Genomic DNA, 15,230 nt, shown 5'->3' with positions numbered 1-15,230 from the left:
GTAACGTTCGAAGCGACAGCTTGACCGCAGCCTCAAAGCTAAATTCCGATTGGCTCTCGTAAGCAATTCGGTAGGAAAAATGGTATCGTGTGCCGTTGGCTTTGCTCGGCGGCGAAAGAATCCTAGTCAGAAATGACTGGAGAACCGACGTCGAAACAATATCGAATCGATGCATTTTTGGTTCCATTTTCGAGCCAAGTCGAACCAAAAATGCATCGATTCGATATTGTTTCGACGTCGGTTTTCCAGTCATTTCTGACTGGGATGCTACCACCAATTGTGGGACGCGCGCAGCGCGGTCGACGCGACGCGCGTCCGTCGGATCTGTGTTGTCGCCGAAGGAAGGACGGGAGATAACATCAGCCGGCGCGCAGGCGATTTATCTCACGGCTGTCAATAGCGTGTACAGCTTCATTCGCATGCGGTCGCGCTGTCGCGATTTTCCGCTTAATTTTTTATCCTGCCGGGGGAAAATTGACAAATGAGTCTTCCGCGGCGTCGAGAAACGAGAGAATGCCGAAAGTTTCCACTCCTCTTTTTTTAATTATACATATTTATTATCCGTCGTATTTGTCATTCCACCTCGTACTCGACGCTGAAAAGGTCGCCCGTGAGGTTTCCGCAACGGCGCTTCGGATGCGAGGCACACACGCTTCTTTCCATTTGACTTTCCGACGTGTCATTGTTTTGTTCGCTACGCGCGAACGGCGACGTAGGACAAAGTATTCGACCTCGACGTATCAGGCCGCTATCCACGGACCGTCGGTAGACCCGCGTGCGGGCTCCTTCCGGCGCTTGTTTTCTACCGATCACTCCGGATGCGGGTACGTCGCGACGTACCAGGTCGTGTTACGGGCAATACGCGCTGAAATAATTTGCCCGCTGAAGCGGCGAGGAAATTTAGCTGAAGGAGAAGCTGTTTTAACCAATCGACTTTCCTATAGGAGAGTAGAATTTTCGCACACGTGTCTCTCTTCGAGTGAATTCAAGAATCGAGTCGCTGATCGACGTTACGGTTTATTTTCGGTGGACGTACTCAGCGAGAGATCACTCGTCGATCGATGTCGAAACGAAACCGAATCGACGTCGTTTGGACGAATCATTTCTCACTGACGAATAGCGAATTCGGTTGCTTGCACTAGTGCGCACGTCAAGTGCACACTAAGGCTTGTTTACAGTCAATTCTTATATTTAAGAGTCGTCTTAAATATCTCTGGAAATATTTCGTAGCCAGTAAAATGATCTATAGCATCCACGCGGATCACTTTTCGGCGAACTACTCTTTGAATATGTATTTAAGACAAAGTTAAATATAAAAAAAATGACTATAAACAGGTCTTAGTGTGCGTGCACTCAGTGCGTGCTAGAGCAAGTAATCGAATTCGCTATACGTTTCCATCGAGGGTCAAAGCCGGGCTAGAGTCGAGTCAGAATTGAATTGGGGTGAACGCTCTTGCGGTGGAAACACCAAACTCGAGAACCCGAACCTGAAGCTGAACCTGAAACATACATTATAACATTTTAAGGTAGCGTCCAGATGAGCTTCGGTGGAAGCGACAAGAGTCGAGTAAAGCCCGTATCAGACTACAGACTTCTGACTCTGACTTGACTACTGACTCGGACTCCCGACTATGATTCAACCAATTAGAGTGGCGTCTATTCCCAAGACGACAGTCGGAGTCGGCCGGTGCTTTGCGGTGATTGGTTGAATCATAGTCGGGAGTCCGAGTCAGTAGTCGAGTCAGAGTCGGGAGTCTGTAGTCTGATACGGGCTTTAGGTTTCTGTAGTGTTGCCAACAGGTTAAATAGTAACAAGTAGCCTTTTGATTTACCACGATTCTGATTTTACCTCAAGTAAAAAAAAAGTAAAAGAAAAAGTAAAAGTCACTAAACTTGAGATTAGTAATCTTTACTCCGATTGGTCAAATTTCAATCCAATCTCAATCTCAGTCCGTAATCTGACACGGGCTTAATAGTCACTGAGCGTTCTTTGCGTCTAGAGACTTTGGCCCATAATCCCCTTTTATCGACAAGAGTGCCGGCAGAAGATCTTTTTAGCCAATATTAGGAGTCCTTCGCAACTAATTTTAGTGGCACCTTTATCGACGAAAGAGGATTCAGACCTTTACAGAAATGTAACAACTTGGAACGAAGCAAGTACTGAAGAAATTACTAGATTTCAGTAATCGAATTATTAGAAATTACTGATGTACGGTAATTTTCTAGTAATTATTCCGCTTACATTTCTATAAGGAGATTATAAACCATTCTACTTTGCATGAGTAAATAAAAAAACGCTCTTGAAAAGTTTCTCGACGATGCACGATTGTACAACGTGTGATGTGCAATCAAGTTGCACAGCTTTCTCAAACGTATTTGTCGGCTGTAAAATAGAATCCTGGAGAGCGTGTTGCAGGCCAGGCTTTATTTTCATTTATCGAACGAAAGCTGCGTTTTCATCGGACGATCTAGGAGTCACCGCTACAAAAGCACGCGAAGAAGACTGTAGTAACAATTATTATCTAATCACGGGCAGGAATATTTCTGGAGAAGCTAATTTATGGAACGTATCTTCTTCGAAACTGTTGGCCAAGATCGAAATGGAACGCAAGAAAAGTAAAAAAAAAAAGAAAGCGAGAGGAAAACGAGAGCTTTTTAACGCCAACGCTTTAAAGTTGTATCTCCTCAACGGAGAACGAGGCGACGCTTTCGCAAAATTAATCCGATAAAATTATGTAATTTCGCCACAAAAAAATATAAGCTACGATAACGCAAGAGAAAAAAAATATGTAGATCTTTATCGCTCGGGACGCGGGTCATTGCGTTCGCATAAAACACAAGAAGCAACAAGAGAGAAAGAGAGAAAGAGACGAAGAGACAAAGGGATGAAGCGAGAGACAAACGCGAGAAGAGAAAGAGAGAAATAGAGCTCGCGGCGAAGGACGAAGAGATTCACAAAGCGAAGAGACGAGGCCGCGCCGCGGTACGCGAGTGCAGGAGGAAAAGAGAGGGGAGAGACGGAGACCCGCGGACTCGACAGAGCGCGAGATCAGAATAGCGCGCGTTGCGCCTGTAGGCGGGGCGGGGCGGGGGGGGGAGGGGAAGGAGAGGTATGACGCTCGCGCGGGGCGCGCCGTGACGCCATGACGTATCGACCGCGCTCGCCACGCGCGCTGACGTCACGATCACGGCCCGAGTCAGACCGGGAGCACGTGAACAGCACGCCGGCGATCACGCGGCCGCGAGCTGACCGGGCGGCGCCGATTGGCCGGCCGCCGGCGAGCCCCTCGCCGCGATTGGCCGCGCCCGCGCGCGCCGCGTGATCGCGGCGCGCACACGCGCAACGGGCGCGTCCCAGGCGCGCCGACCTGAGGCCTGAGGGAGCCTCATTGCGCCGTGAGACGCCCGTACGTTCGCGCGCACGAAGCTCCGTCTCTCGCATCAGCTTCGCTCGAGGAGAGGGCTCGGCTCGGCGGCGCGCGCGCGCGCGCGAGAGAGAGCGAGAGAGCGTATACTTTGTTTTCCTTCTCGCTTTCTTCTTTTTCTCGCATTGTTTCGTTTCGCCTCGACGCTCCGTGGGAGCAGTGCCCCGCTCCCGTTTCTTTTTTATCCGACGGAGCCGTTCCACCGTGTTCATCGTTCCTGCGCGAATATGGATACGAATCAGGCGCCTCTTTCCCCGCCAGCCTCGCCCCAGCTGAAACATGTAAGTGGCAGCGAATTAAATGTACCGCCATAACGGCGCCCGCCGTCGCCCGCGAAACTCGAATGCGCAACGTGAGTGCGTTCTCACGAGATTCCCGGAGCGAACTAAACGTAAAATACAAGGGACAAACTGAACATTCGTACCAGGGGGTCAATTCTGTGTCTTACACCGCAGTGAAAATGCCTAAAAGTGGGTAGCTTTGTCCTCGGTGTTTTTCCCCCGCGACAGCGAGTCGTCTGTACCCAGTCAGAAATGACTCGAAAACCGACGTCGAAACAATATCGAATCGATGCATTTTTGGCATCGATTTGGCTCGAAAATGGAACCAAAAATGCATCGATTCGATATTGTTTCGACGTCGGTTTTCGAGTCATTTCTGATTGAGTATTTGTAGCAAAGTGGTAATTTCTTTACTTATGACGTCGAGAGTAAAGGCGGCGGGTTTTTATACCCTTCCACGTTCTGAATTTATATCGCGCGTTGATTTAAACTTGATTTTAATATTCCGTTGGGTACTAAATTACAATTTTACTAGAGCTTAGTCCTGAGCCGTCCGGAGAAGAAATTTTCTGACGGTCGGCGACGGGATTGCCGACGTTTCTCCGCAGAAACCAAAGACGGCGTGACGAAAGAAAACATAAGACACAAGGGACAAACTGAACATTCATACCAGAGGGTCAATTCTGTCTTGCACTGCAGTGAAAGTGCCAAAAGTGGGTAGCTCTTGTCCCAACTGTCCCCTCGGAAAGAGACAAAGCCGCTCACTTTTAAGCCTAATCTACAGTGTGCTCTTTGCGTCTAGAAATGTTCTATTTTGTAGTCAATAAATACGTGTGAAAAATTTGCGCAAGTCGATATTATAAATGGTATATCATACACTGTACAATCGTGCGTTGTCGGCAAATTTTTTAAGCGTTTCTATTTGTTTCTATAAAATAGCAAGTTTCTAGGTGTAGAGGGCGCATTGTAGATTAGGCTTCAGCATTTTCACTCTGTTAGATACAGAACTGACCGCCAGGAATTCGATGTTTATCAATGAACAATCTGTCGGAAGCAGATGCATATCTGTACAGTGATGGACAGAATGGCCGCGACACTTTTTTTAATGAGTTTAGGAACGCGCGTTTAGATTCGGGTTTACGTTCCGAAACATTTTCTCCGAAGAAAATTTTACCCGAGAAATAGATGGGAAACGCTCGAAATGGCTTCGGCGTCACCATCGGGTAAAATATTCCTCGGAGAGGAAGATTTTGGAACGTGACCCTGAATCTAAATGCACGTCCCTAAACTCATTAAAAAAAAGTGTTGCAACCATTTTGTCCACTGCACATAATTTTTTATAACCACGATTATCTCTCAGAGGACGAGAAGAATAGCATTTTTCTGCCCATCTATCTTTGCCCTTCGATTATATTATTTGGTCGTTGATGATTTCGCGCCGGAAACATATTATCTGTTCCTTATATTTTAATATCCCGTCGTCCCGGGCTAATTTCACTCGGAGGGCATTTAACACAATGGTCTCGCCTGGCGAAGTCGCGCGCTCACGCCTTCCTTTCGTCCCGCAGATGGAACCGCAGATGCAGATGCTGTCGTTCAGCGTCGCGGCCCTGCTGGGGGAGAAGCTCTTGGAGAGCCGGTCGGCCCAAGCCAAGTCCGAACGGAAGGACGAAGAGGACGCGGGCACCCGGCGGCCCGTTCTACCGCCCACCCCGCAGCCCTCCGACTCGGAGGAGGACGAGCCACCTCGGAAGCGGCGGTGCGTCGAGCAATGCGAGCTGGCGAAGGTGAATAAAGCGGGCGGCCTTATCGACATTTCGCAACGTTTGCCTCTCCGGCGCCCTTTCTCCCTTTATTCCTCCTCACGATTTTTTTCGCTTTCAGTCGACTCGAACGCAGCCGTTGCGACGCGTGTCCTCTTGTCTGATGAGAACGACTTGTAAACGCTGAAGGGTCTGAGCAGAGAGATTGTCGTAACCGTTTACGTTTCTGTCGTAAGGGCAGCTGTCAGATTTGTCGTACGACAAATGTAATAGCAGCCTAAGTCGGAAGTCGACGCACGAAGGATGGTCGTAGACGATTGCGATGCAACGTACGCGACATACGTCTACGACAATTCTTTGCGCGTTGACTCCCGGCATCGACTCAAGTCTTACGACGGGGACGTAAACGACTGCGACAATTTTTTCTGCTCAAGGCCTAAGACTGTCTTACGCGGCGTCTACAATGAGACGCACAATGAGATTTCAGAACAATAAAAGTCTTTCTTCTTGTTGCCAGCAATATTCCAATAGAAGAGATAAAAATGCTATGTTGTACGTTGACCAAACTGGCAATATACTTATTTATCTACAACGTTTCGGCTCCGTTTCGAGCCCTTCCCAATAGAATCTTATTACTTAGTAGCGGAAACGTGGTGTATCACGTAAGATGTGGCCGCGAGACTAAAGTGTAATTTAACGAGACTAAAAGTGTAAAGTGTGAGATTTAAGAAATCAATCAATCGGTCGGATGTGAGGCGAATACTCGACTGTAATTGGCCAATTTCCTAAATCTTACGTCTTGAAATTTCATTGTAGACACCGCGTAAGGGCCTGAGCAGAATGGCTGTCCACAAAGCTGGAAACACACGAAGAAACTTAAGCAGTGAGACTTGACACTTAACAAGTTCCACCAATCGAAATTTTCAGCATTGCTTAAGTTTCAAAATGGCTGCTCGCGTTCTCGACAGCCATTCTGCTCAGGCCCTAGGTCGTAGACGTAAGGCAAGGCAGAGAGAAACGTGAGTCGCGAAAGTCTATTGTACACGACTTACGTTTTATCCTTCGAGTAGCGAGGCGTACCTCCCGACGATACACTCGAAAACGCTGGCTGCTATATCGGTCCTCCATTGATAACTGGCTCGCGATATTGTTGCGAACCGATAAGACGAATTTGCGGCACTGGCCGGCGCGTAGCTTCAAATTATTTCTTCTGCATCGTCCGTTGATTGATGCGCCGCGGAATGTTTCAAATTTGCCCCGTTTTCAAATTGGACATCGAGACACGCGATATTCACGCGTCTGCCTGAACGGACCACGATCTGTGGTTCTCTCGTCGAGCGCGAAGAAATGCATCTTCGCACATGTACTTGAGGCGTGAACATTGGCGAACTCGCCCGTATTCGAGTACAAAGTAGCTTCTTGTCGTTTCAGCTGCTGCTAGATGGCACGCCGCCACCGAGCCCAGAGCCAGCCCGGGTTTCGGTGATAATGCGCGCTAATCGAGACGGCACCTGCAGTCCGGCCAATCTCGCTGGGTGCCCGGCGACCAGCAGCGGTCAACCGGTACCACGCGATTCGCCCGCGCGACAGTCGCCCAGTCCGCGGGCGAACGCGCGAGCGAGCGTAACGGGACCGGTGGAGGAGGACGTGCTACGCAGCCTCAAGTTCAAGATGAGCTTGCGCAAGGAGGAGATCATTGTCAACAGCAAGAATACCGATCGCGAGAGCTGCCAGCAGCAGCAACTGCAACAGCAACAACTACCACAGTATCAGCATCAGCAACAAGTACCGAGATTGCAACCCCTGGCTCCGAAACCCACGTCCATCGTGGTCGCGGGTCTGCTGAGCTCACCCCTGGTCTTGCCGCGCACTCCCCTTCTGCTGGTCGCCAGCGCGGCGCCGACGAGCGTGACGAGCGCGGTCACCACGACGACGAGCATGGGCGCCGCGGAGACGCGGCGACGCGTCTACGAGTGCGAGCACCCGGGCTGCGGCAAGAACTACTTCAAGTCGTCGCACCTTAAGGCCCACACGCGCACCCACACCGGCGAGCGGCCGTTCCCGTGCCCGTTCGACGACTGCAGCCGCCGCTTCTCGCGCAGCGACGAGCTCTCGCGGCACAAGCGCACGCACACCGGCGAGAAGAAGTTCGCCTGCGCCGTCTGCCAGAGGCGATTCATGAGGAGCGATCACCTCGCGAAGCACGTGAAGCGTCACACCAGGGACAAGTCGTCCGCCTCCGTTGCCGCTGCCGCCGCCTCTTCGTCCTCGAGCGGTCAGATCGTCGCCACCCAGATGGCCCCGGCGCCGCTGAGGGTGAGCCTGCTGCCGGTACTGGCGCCGCGACTCGCGCGACCCATTCACCAATTGGTGCCGCCTCAGCTGGCGGCTTGAGGCACGCGCCCGCGATTACCCAAGTCGCTCAAAAGCTTTGCGCTCCCCTCTGTGTGCCTTAATTAGACCCAGATTGGATCGGCTTGCTCTTGGCACGTCGATGATGAAGAGCACTGCTGTGAGGGAAACTGGTCTCGACTGAGAGAGAACGTTGAAGACGAGAATTGAACCCGATGCTTTAATTGGGATAAAAATGGAATCTAAGAAAGGTGAAGAGTTTGATTCATTCTGATGTAGCGGAAACACGATAGCAGGTGTTGATCTATTAATCTGGTCAATTGGACGAAGAGAGTTTCGATGTTTCGAGATGGGATTGCCATCTTGAGAGAAAATGGAGCGAGTCGAGCGAAGCAGGGAGGAAGGCAGAGCTAGCCTGTTAAAAGGGGTGTGGCAAAGACACGAGGCGACGATTGGTCCAGCCATCGCAAGTCAAGGGACTCTGTCGTCGTCAGCAAACCGAGTACATAAATGTGTCTGTGATGTTGTGACACGTGAGGACTTCAGTGTGTCGTTCACTCGAGAGTTCTGCTATCTCATGGGCCGCACTGCGAAGACTCGGACTCTCGCATTCGCAGCGTATGTGCACTCGTCAGCACCTAAAATACGGCCGCGCGCTCTTCAGTTTCGGAACGGATGTGATCGGCGCGTTAAACGGATCGCGAACACTTGACGCGGGGATGAGAGCGAACTGAAGATTCCCAAGGGTATCGTTTAAGATCGCTCGATTCCTCGCTGGTCGGAGATTCTCTGCAGACAACGCAGAAATCTAGGAGCTATTCGAAGGATTGTTCTTTCAGCTTGTTTTAGATCTTTCTATTGTTTAGCTTACCGCTGACTGGAGCTAAACGCAGCTGCTTAGCATTTAGCTTGGAGCGCGTTGACCGAGGAACGGAGAGAAAGAATATTTATTTATGAGGAGACAAGACATTTATCGATTTATGTATATAACGGTTGTGTACAGGCTTCTAAGATTACGATCGCGTTAACTAGACCAAGTTGTACATATTGAATATGGATAACGTGGAAGCGGATGCGATAAAAACTTGGCGGAGATCGTCATCGACTCTGTTGATTTTTCAAAGTCTAACCGTTTACTGTTTTGCTTGTATCCTTCAGCTGTCTGAAATATCTCCCTCCTTTCCAGAGTTCATTTCGCGTTTGACGCAATTCAAGGGAGAGATTGCGATTGCTGTAACTTGTAAAATATTGCATCCGCTCCTCGGATCGCGAAGTGTATATATTGTATTTGTATCACAGTCAGGTGGAGTAAACCCTCACACTTGGCGGCATAAGACTTCAGTGTATCGTTAAACTGTATAAAAGTTTTTCTACAACTAAATAAATTGTATACTTTCGTAAATCACTACGGGTAAATATTACTCGGCCTCTCCTTCCTTCCGACTTCCTTCGCGAGTCAAATTGATGTTTAAATCGCGTCATCTAATTGTCTTACGGGTGTCGGTATAAACCAGTTTGAGTAAAAAATTCTTTTCATCTGAAGCCTCGAAACTCGCGCCGTTATTTTAACAATCGTGAAGACTTGCTCTACAAACGCCTGAGGAAGCCCCGAACTCTTAAATCTTGGATCGGCTGATGGCAGAGAACGTTCCGTAAACGCTTAAGTCTACTTAGTCGTGGACGTAAGGAAAGGCAGGGACAAACGTGAGTCGTGAAAGTCTATTGTATACGACTGAAGTTCTTCTCCGCCTTGCCTTACGTCTACGACCGAGACAGACGTTAAGCGTTTACGGATCGTTCTCTGCCATCAGCCATCCTCGCGTCCCAGTGAGAAATGATTCGTCGAAACGACGATTCGACATCAGTTTCACGGCGTCGATGTCGATTGTTCGCGCGTCATACATTTAATTCGCAAGAAGTGAATATATCCGCGACGTCTTCACGGTTAAAAAATCGAACCTACGAGAATTGCGTGCGGGGTTTCAGACGTATTCGCGGGAGAATTCGACGCGAAGTTGGTGCTTTTCTCCACAACTCGGGGAAGAGGGTCGCGTGCTTGGTTTTTTTTTTTTGTTAAACGGAAGAGCGAATCTTTTTCCGCGTAGAAGCCGCGCAGAAATTCCGTGAGGAAGGTCACGGCTCTCGAAAGTGACCAAGTGATAACGACGCGGTGGAAATGCACCGCATGCAGTACGAGAGGAATGATGACGTCGTGTCGCGACGCGCCTCTCGAGAGAAGGCGTATTACGTCGCGCTCGAGAGGCGCGTGCTCTCAGGGACACGCAGGCGCCCACGTGAACGCGAGATGCTCGATATAGGCTCGCCGTGCCGATAAGACATGCAACTTGCGCTCCCGTGAAACAAAACCGGGCGGCGAAACGGTGGTTTCGAGGAATTCGATTCGCACCGGACCTACCGCTGCGAACGCTACCGCGAGATATATCGGATGATTAATGTATAGGAACGTCGAGACGAACAATTGTCTCGCATGCATGGTCTTTGATAAGTATTTGACGCGGCGAATTGGAATGCTGGATGACGTTCTGGCGTTACAGATAAAACACGAATAACAATGGCCAGTGCTTGACGAATTGGCATCTAATGTAGAATAGATCGATTCGTAAAGAAATCGCTGTGTTCGCTGAAAATTTCAATTGTCAGTTACATTCTTTCGAAATGGAGAGCTCGGCAATTTGTTGCGAAATACACAGCGGTAATGAGAACAAAGCGAGATATCTGTGTTAACCCAGATAGCACGAGACACTCCCATGAACATTTTAAGAATATTTGGAATATTCCATGGGTCATTCTTAGAGAGGGAAGCCCCCTATTATGAGATAGGATCCTAATATGGGATGGCGGAGTTTCTGCTAAATTAATAGGCATTATCGGTTGATTCCGCCGCGAATTTATTGGCCTTGGAAGCGAAATCTGTTTAGTAGAAAATTCATTGTTAGTTGAATTTGAGTGTTGAAAACCTGCTATCTCATATCAGAAACCTATCTCATAATAGAGGACTTTCCTCAACATTTATCTTATGTTCGTAGAACATTCGATTGGCTGCACTACTTAAATCTTTTTCGAATGTGAATAGAATAATCAAACGCAAGTTGTAAGATGGACACCTTTTCTTATTTTGCCAATATTGGTCTAATATTGATGCTATATTAGACCAATATTGTTATTACATTGTTAAATATTGGCCAGTGCACTTTCAATATAAATCTAATATTATATAATTATTATCGTGCAATATTTACAATTATTTCATGGCCAATATTTAGGCTTTACGTTGGACAATATCGGCCAATGCATTTCTAATATAACCAATATTGGACCAATATTTAGCCAATGCACTGTGCTAGAGTACGATTTCTAATTGTAATAATCTATAGTAATAATTTATAGAATATTTGATTCGAATATTCGGAAATTAGGAATTTTTACACTCCAGAAGAATATTCAGAGAACTAGGTGTGCTATCTGGGAAGGAAGATTCTTATAAAATTTATTTGACGCACAAGGAAATACGTTGATTAGAGCTTTGTCACTTATGCGGATCGGTTTTTGCCGGCATACAAACGCGATTCGCTGAAATTGTTGTGGATTAATACAGCTGCCTGGTATCAAGATATGATCGTAGCAATAATAAGATGGTCTACATTTTACGCGGACGGAATTTCCATCGAAACAATTAGGCTTATTTTCCAGAAAATTTCCATTACGCATATCACGTGAACGCGCGTGACTGGTTTAGATATTTGCGATAGCGTCTCTTTTACCGATAACAATCAATTAACCGCATTATCATTTGCGTTGCCAATATGCCGACTCATATTAGGAAACTCGTGCTGGTGCGCACCGGTAGTCTCATCTTGATTGTGTAATCTCAGTTTATCTTATCGTCGTATTTCCGCACGAACGATGGAAATACACGATTTCTATTGAGTAACTTGTACTAATTATATCTTAATAGGCAGATTATATAACATTTAACATGCGTATACGCCACTTGCTGAGTGTGCACAGTAAAAAATGAAACGTTAATGTTAACACTTTTCACATGTCCCAAAAAGTCCACTCTAAATTTTAAGTTAAAATAACATTCATCGCGTGTGTCACTTTTTGAAAAATAAGAAATGTTAATTAATTAACGCTATACTTCACATTATATTTATGTTCTTTTAATCATAAGTGCGATGCAATAAAAACAAACAGGAGAAGTAAACTGTACGAATGTTACAAAGTAGAATAGTTGAAATAATTTTTAAGAAATGTCGATATTACATGTTTTGGTTGATTTTGTGAAATAGTTGTGTTAAAAGAGCTCAAAATGATATTCAATTTTTCAATGACGTACGTAAAGTGTCAGGTTATTATGTTAACATAAATATAATTTATATAAATGTTACGAAAATAATAATATATCGGTTTTATGTTAATTTTATATTAAAATAATGATCAAGAGTCTTGGTAACGCAAGAAAATTTTTAACATTTTAACACACGATTTTTTACTGTGCATTGGCGACATTAAGGCCTGGTTTCACCAACGTTGTTTAACTGTAAGCTTAGAATAGATACACTTCGCAAAATGTCATTGCCGACGTCACAATGCGATAAAGCCATGAGATTGGAATCGCCAGGGCACGAGTTAAAAGTTGACGCGAAGATCGCGAAATTTTATTTGTACAATTCCACGTGTGCATTATCGCACTTCGCCAGACGTATTTTGCGAGTTCGCCGACATCGATAAGATTCTTACCGAAAACAATATTGGCGAAGGATTTGTCTCTGATGCAAACATATACGCAGTTATAAAAATAACAAGCTGAATCACGCGACGATACTTGAAAAGCAAAAGCACATAGTGCATACTTTAATTTTTTCAAATATGCCCTAGTAGCACAATATATTGGCGCAATATTAGGAGATAAAATGTAAATCTAGTATTCCCAATATTGGTCCAATATTAAAGATGGACCCCTTCTCTTATTTAGCCAATTTGTCTATTTAGCAATTATTTGCCAGTTGTGCTAGTTATTAAATTTCTATACAAATTAATTAGAATTAAGAATACATTTTTGATTCGTAGAATATTTTATCATCAATAGTTTCAATAGAATTTTCGGGACTTCCTTCAGAACGCGACGCTACACTGTTCTAGGCGGCTAAATCTGAAATGGCTTTCACAAAATGGCTTCCAGGATGCTTTCGATAGTTTACCGAAAAGTGGGCAGTTATTACTTGCCCACATACAGATCATAAAATATAATTTATCTATCTAATAATAGGAGACCTTCCTCTAATATTCTCTTTGCGTTTCGACAGAGCTGCGAGATCAAGAAGAGACCTAACGTCCTAGAAACAGAGGCAAAGTCCCGAAGGTGATCACGCCCGTGCGACGATTACAAGCGTATCTCGCGTGAATCTCGGTCACCGAATTTCTGCCAGACGCACGTTATCTGCAACGAGGCTTTATTTTTCTTATCACGTGGTGTCATCTAAACATGTTTCACGTGCACGCGCCGTCGAGACGTTCCTTATCGCGGACGCGATTCTTATTGGGACGCGTTTGATAATTGGCGTCGGGACGTGAGAGGACAGAACATGCCGCGTTTAACATTCCGCGTAGAAGGCGACCCGGTCACCTCTCGCGGGCTTTTCCGGGCCGGTGTGCCAGAAAACAGGACGAGCAAAAATAACGCCCGTCATCGTCGTCGCGCGTAACGGCTCTCGCGAAATTCCCGATTTTCTTGCGTCAGCCAAGGACTCGGTCTCATTGAGTCGACGTTTAATGTCACAAACAGGTGTGCTGGGACCGGTAGATGACGCAAAATATCGTCGCGATTACCCTTCGCGCTCGCCTTCATTGAAATTCGTCTGGAGACGAGAGAACCCGGCGCGCGTGCACGGGCCGATTCTCCGCCAGACGGAACGCAAACACCCGCGGCGGAGTCGCGAATTTTCGCGAAGGAGGATTTTCGAACGAGGTCGCTAACCGGCGCGCGGCGGGCCTCGCGCGCGCTCCACATGCGTTACGCTGCGTTATTTGACCGCTAAGACAAATTTGCAGCGTGGCATTTTGTTGGCAAATTATATTTAAAAAAAATGTATATTTAATTCTAAATAAATAAATTAGAAATAGAGAGACTCAAACGCAGGGTTGGGAAAGTGACTTTATAGAAGTAGTCACCGTTACCGTTTTTTCGCTAAAGATGTAACTATAGTTATGCAGTTACAAGTTACCAATTCTGTGAAGTAACGCGTCACGGTTACAGTTACTCAAAAAGTAAGGAATCGTTACATTGCAGTTACTTTCTTGCGATGAAAATAAAAATATCGAATCTGCATTTGAATTGTAAAGCGTCGATAAAGGCGTTTACGCGCAAATGCAAGGCCTAATGCGATCTGTGGAGGTTTAAAAAATATATAAAGTAACTATTAATGTAACTATTAAATTTAGTTACTCGTTATCGAAAAAAATGTAACTGAGTTAAGTTACAGTTACAGACGGAGGGAACGTCGATCGACGAATCATTTCTCACTGGGACAGTTAACTTGGAGTTACAAAAAAAGGAACTGTAACTGTAACTTAAAACGAGTTACTTTTCAACGCAACTCAAACGATTAGTCAATCAATCGACAAGAAAGAGGATTCAGAGCCGCTACAGGGTTTCTATATCCCGGTAAAAAATTAGCCGCAAAAGAAATCATTGACATTCCATTTAAAAAAAAAGGAGATTAATTGTTAAATCTCCGACACGTTTTCACCTACAGAAAAGATGTGGACCATTAACGATCACCTGCGTGTACTTGAGTAAATGTTCCACCCTGTGTAATCATAAATATGACAACGAATCTGTCTAGTAGAAATTGTCTTTTGAATTAAATCATATGTAATTTATGAACATTACTTAATTACTTAATTTACGAAACCATTTAGTGTTATAAATTTTTGCGGCACAAAAGATTGTGGAACTCTATTAAAGGTGATTTAGAAACGAGGAAATTGATAGACGTAAAGCATATATCTAATGTACGTTGCTCCAGAATCGACTGGAAGAAATGATATCGGCGCAAACAAGAGTGCAACATCTCTCGACTGTTGCATCAAGCTAAACATTTCCATTTCTTTATTGCGTCTGAATGCGGAGAGTAATATTAATTATCAGACTGGTTTATTAGGTTTTTTTAAATAAAATCGGAGCATTCCATCATCAACGAATGATTTTTTGCTTATACTGTAATCATAACTAGTTCAAAGAAACGTTTTAAGTCAACGGAATTTTCAATATGAGTCATAATTGGGCGTAGAAGGAATATCGAAGAATGCTAAACTCTTCTGACTCTTCACTCAACAACATATGCATATTTCACGAAGTTAATAAACAAATTGAAGACTGAGAG

General features: G+C 45.8%; 1 protein-coding gene across 1 annotated transcript; it reads left to right on the top strand.

The window, feature by feature from the left end:
* The first annotated feature begins 3,319 nt into the window (after window positions 1-3,319).
* LOC105567444 (Krueppel-like factor 10) lies at window positions 3,320-9,226 on the top strand. Its single transcript, XM_012022322.1, has 3 exons — window positions 3,320-3,706; window positions 5,275-5,493; window positions 6,901-9,226. The coding sequence occupies exons 1-3, from the start codon at window positions 3,653-3,655 to the stop codon at window positions 7,861-7,863; spliced, it is 1,236 nt and encodes a 411-aa protein (XP_011877712.1). The 5' UTR covers window positions 3,320-3,652; the 3' UTR covers window positions 7,864-9,226.
* The last annotated feature ends 6,004 nt before the right edge of the window (window positions 9,227-15,230 follow it).

The sequence above is a fragment of the Vollenhovia emeryi genome, unplaced genomic scaffold, assembly GCF_000949405.1.
Source record: "Vollenhovia emeryi isolate VEMERY1.0 unplaced genomic scaffold, V.emery_V1.0 DF939137.1, whole genome shotgun sequence".
Classification (NCBI taxonomy): Eukaryota; Metazoa; Arthropoda; class Insecta; order Hymenoptera; family Formicidae; genus Vollenhovia; species Vollenhovia emeryi.
The sequence above is the reverse complement of the archived record's forward strand: the minus strand, read 5'-3'. Positions and strand labels throughout refer to the sequence as shown.

Excerpts from the sequence above, each read along its gene's own strand:
- LOC105567444 (XM_012022322.1), top strand. The coding sequence starts at position 3,653 with ATGGATACGAATCAGGCGCCTCTTTCCCCGCCAGCCTCGCCCCAGCTG. Across the intron at positions 3,707-5,274 it reads CCTCGCCCCAGCTGAAACAT|ATGGAACCGCAGATGCAGAT; the intron begins GTAAGTGGCAGC and ends TTCGTCCCGCAG. Across the intron at positions 5,494-6,900 it reads AGCAATGCGAGCTGGCGAAG|CTGCTGCTAGATGGCACGCC; the intron begins GTGAATAAAGCG and ends TTGTCGTTTCAG.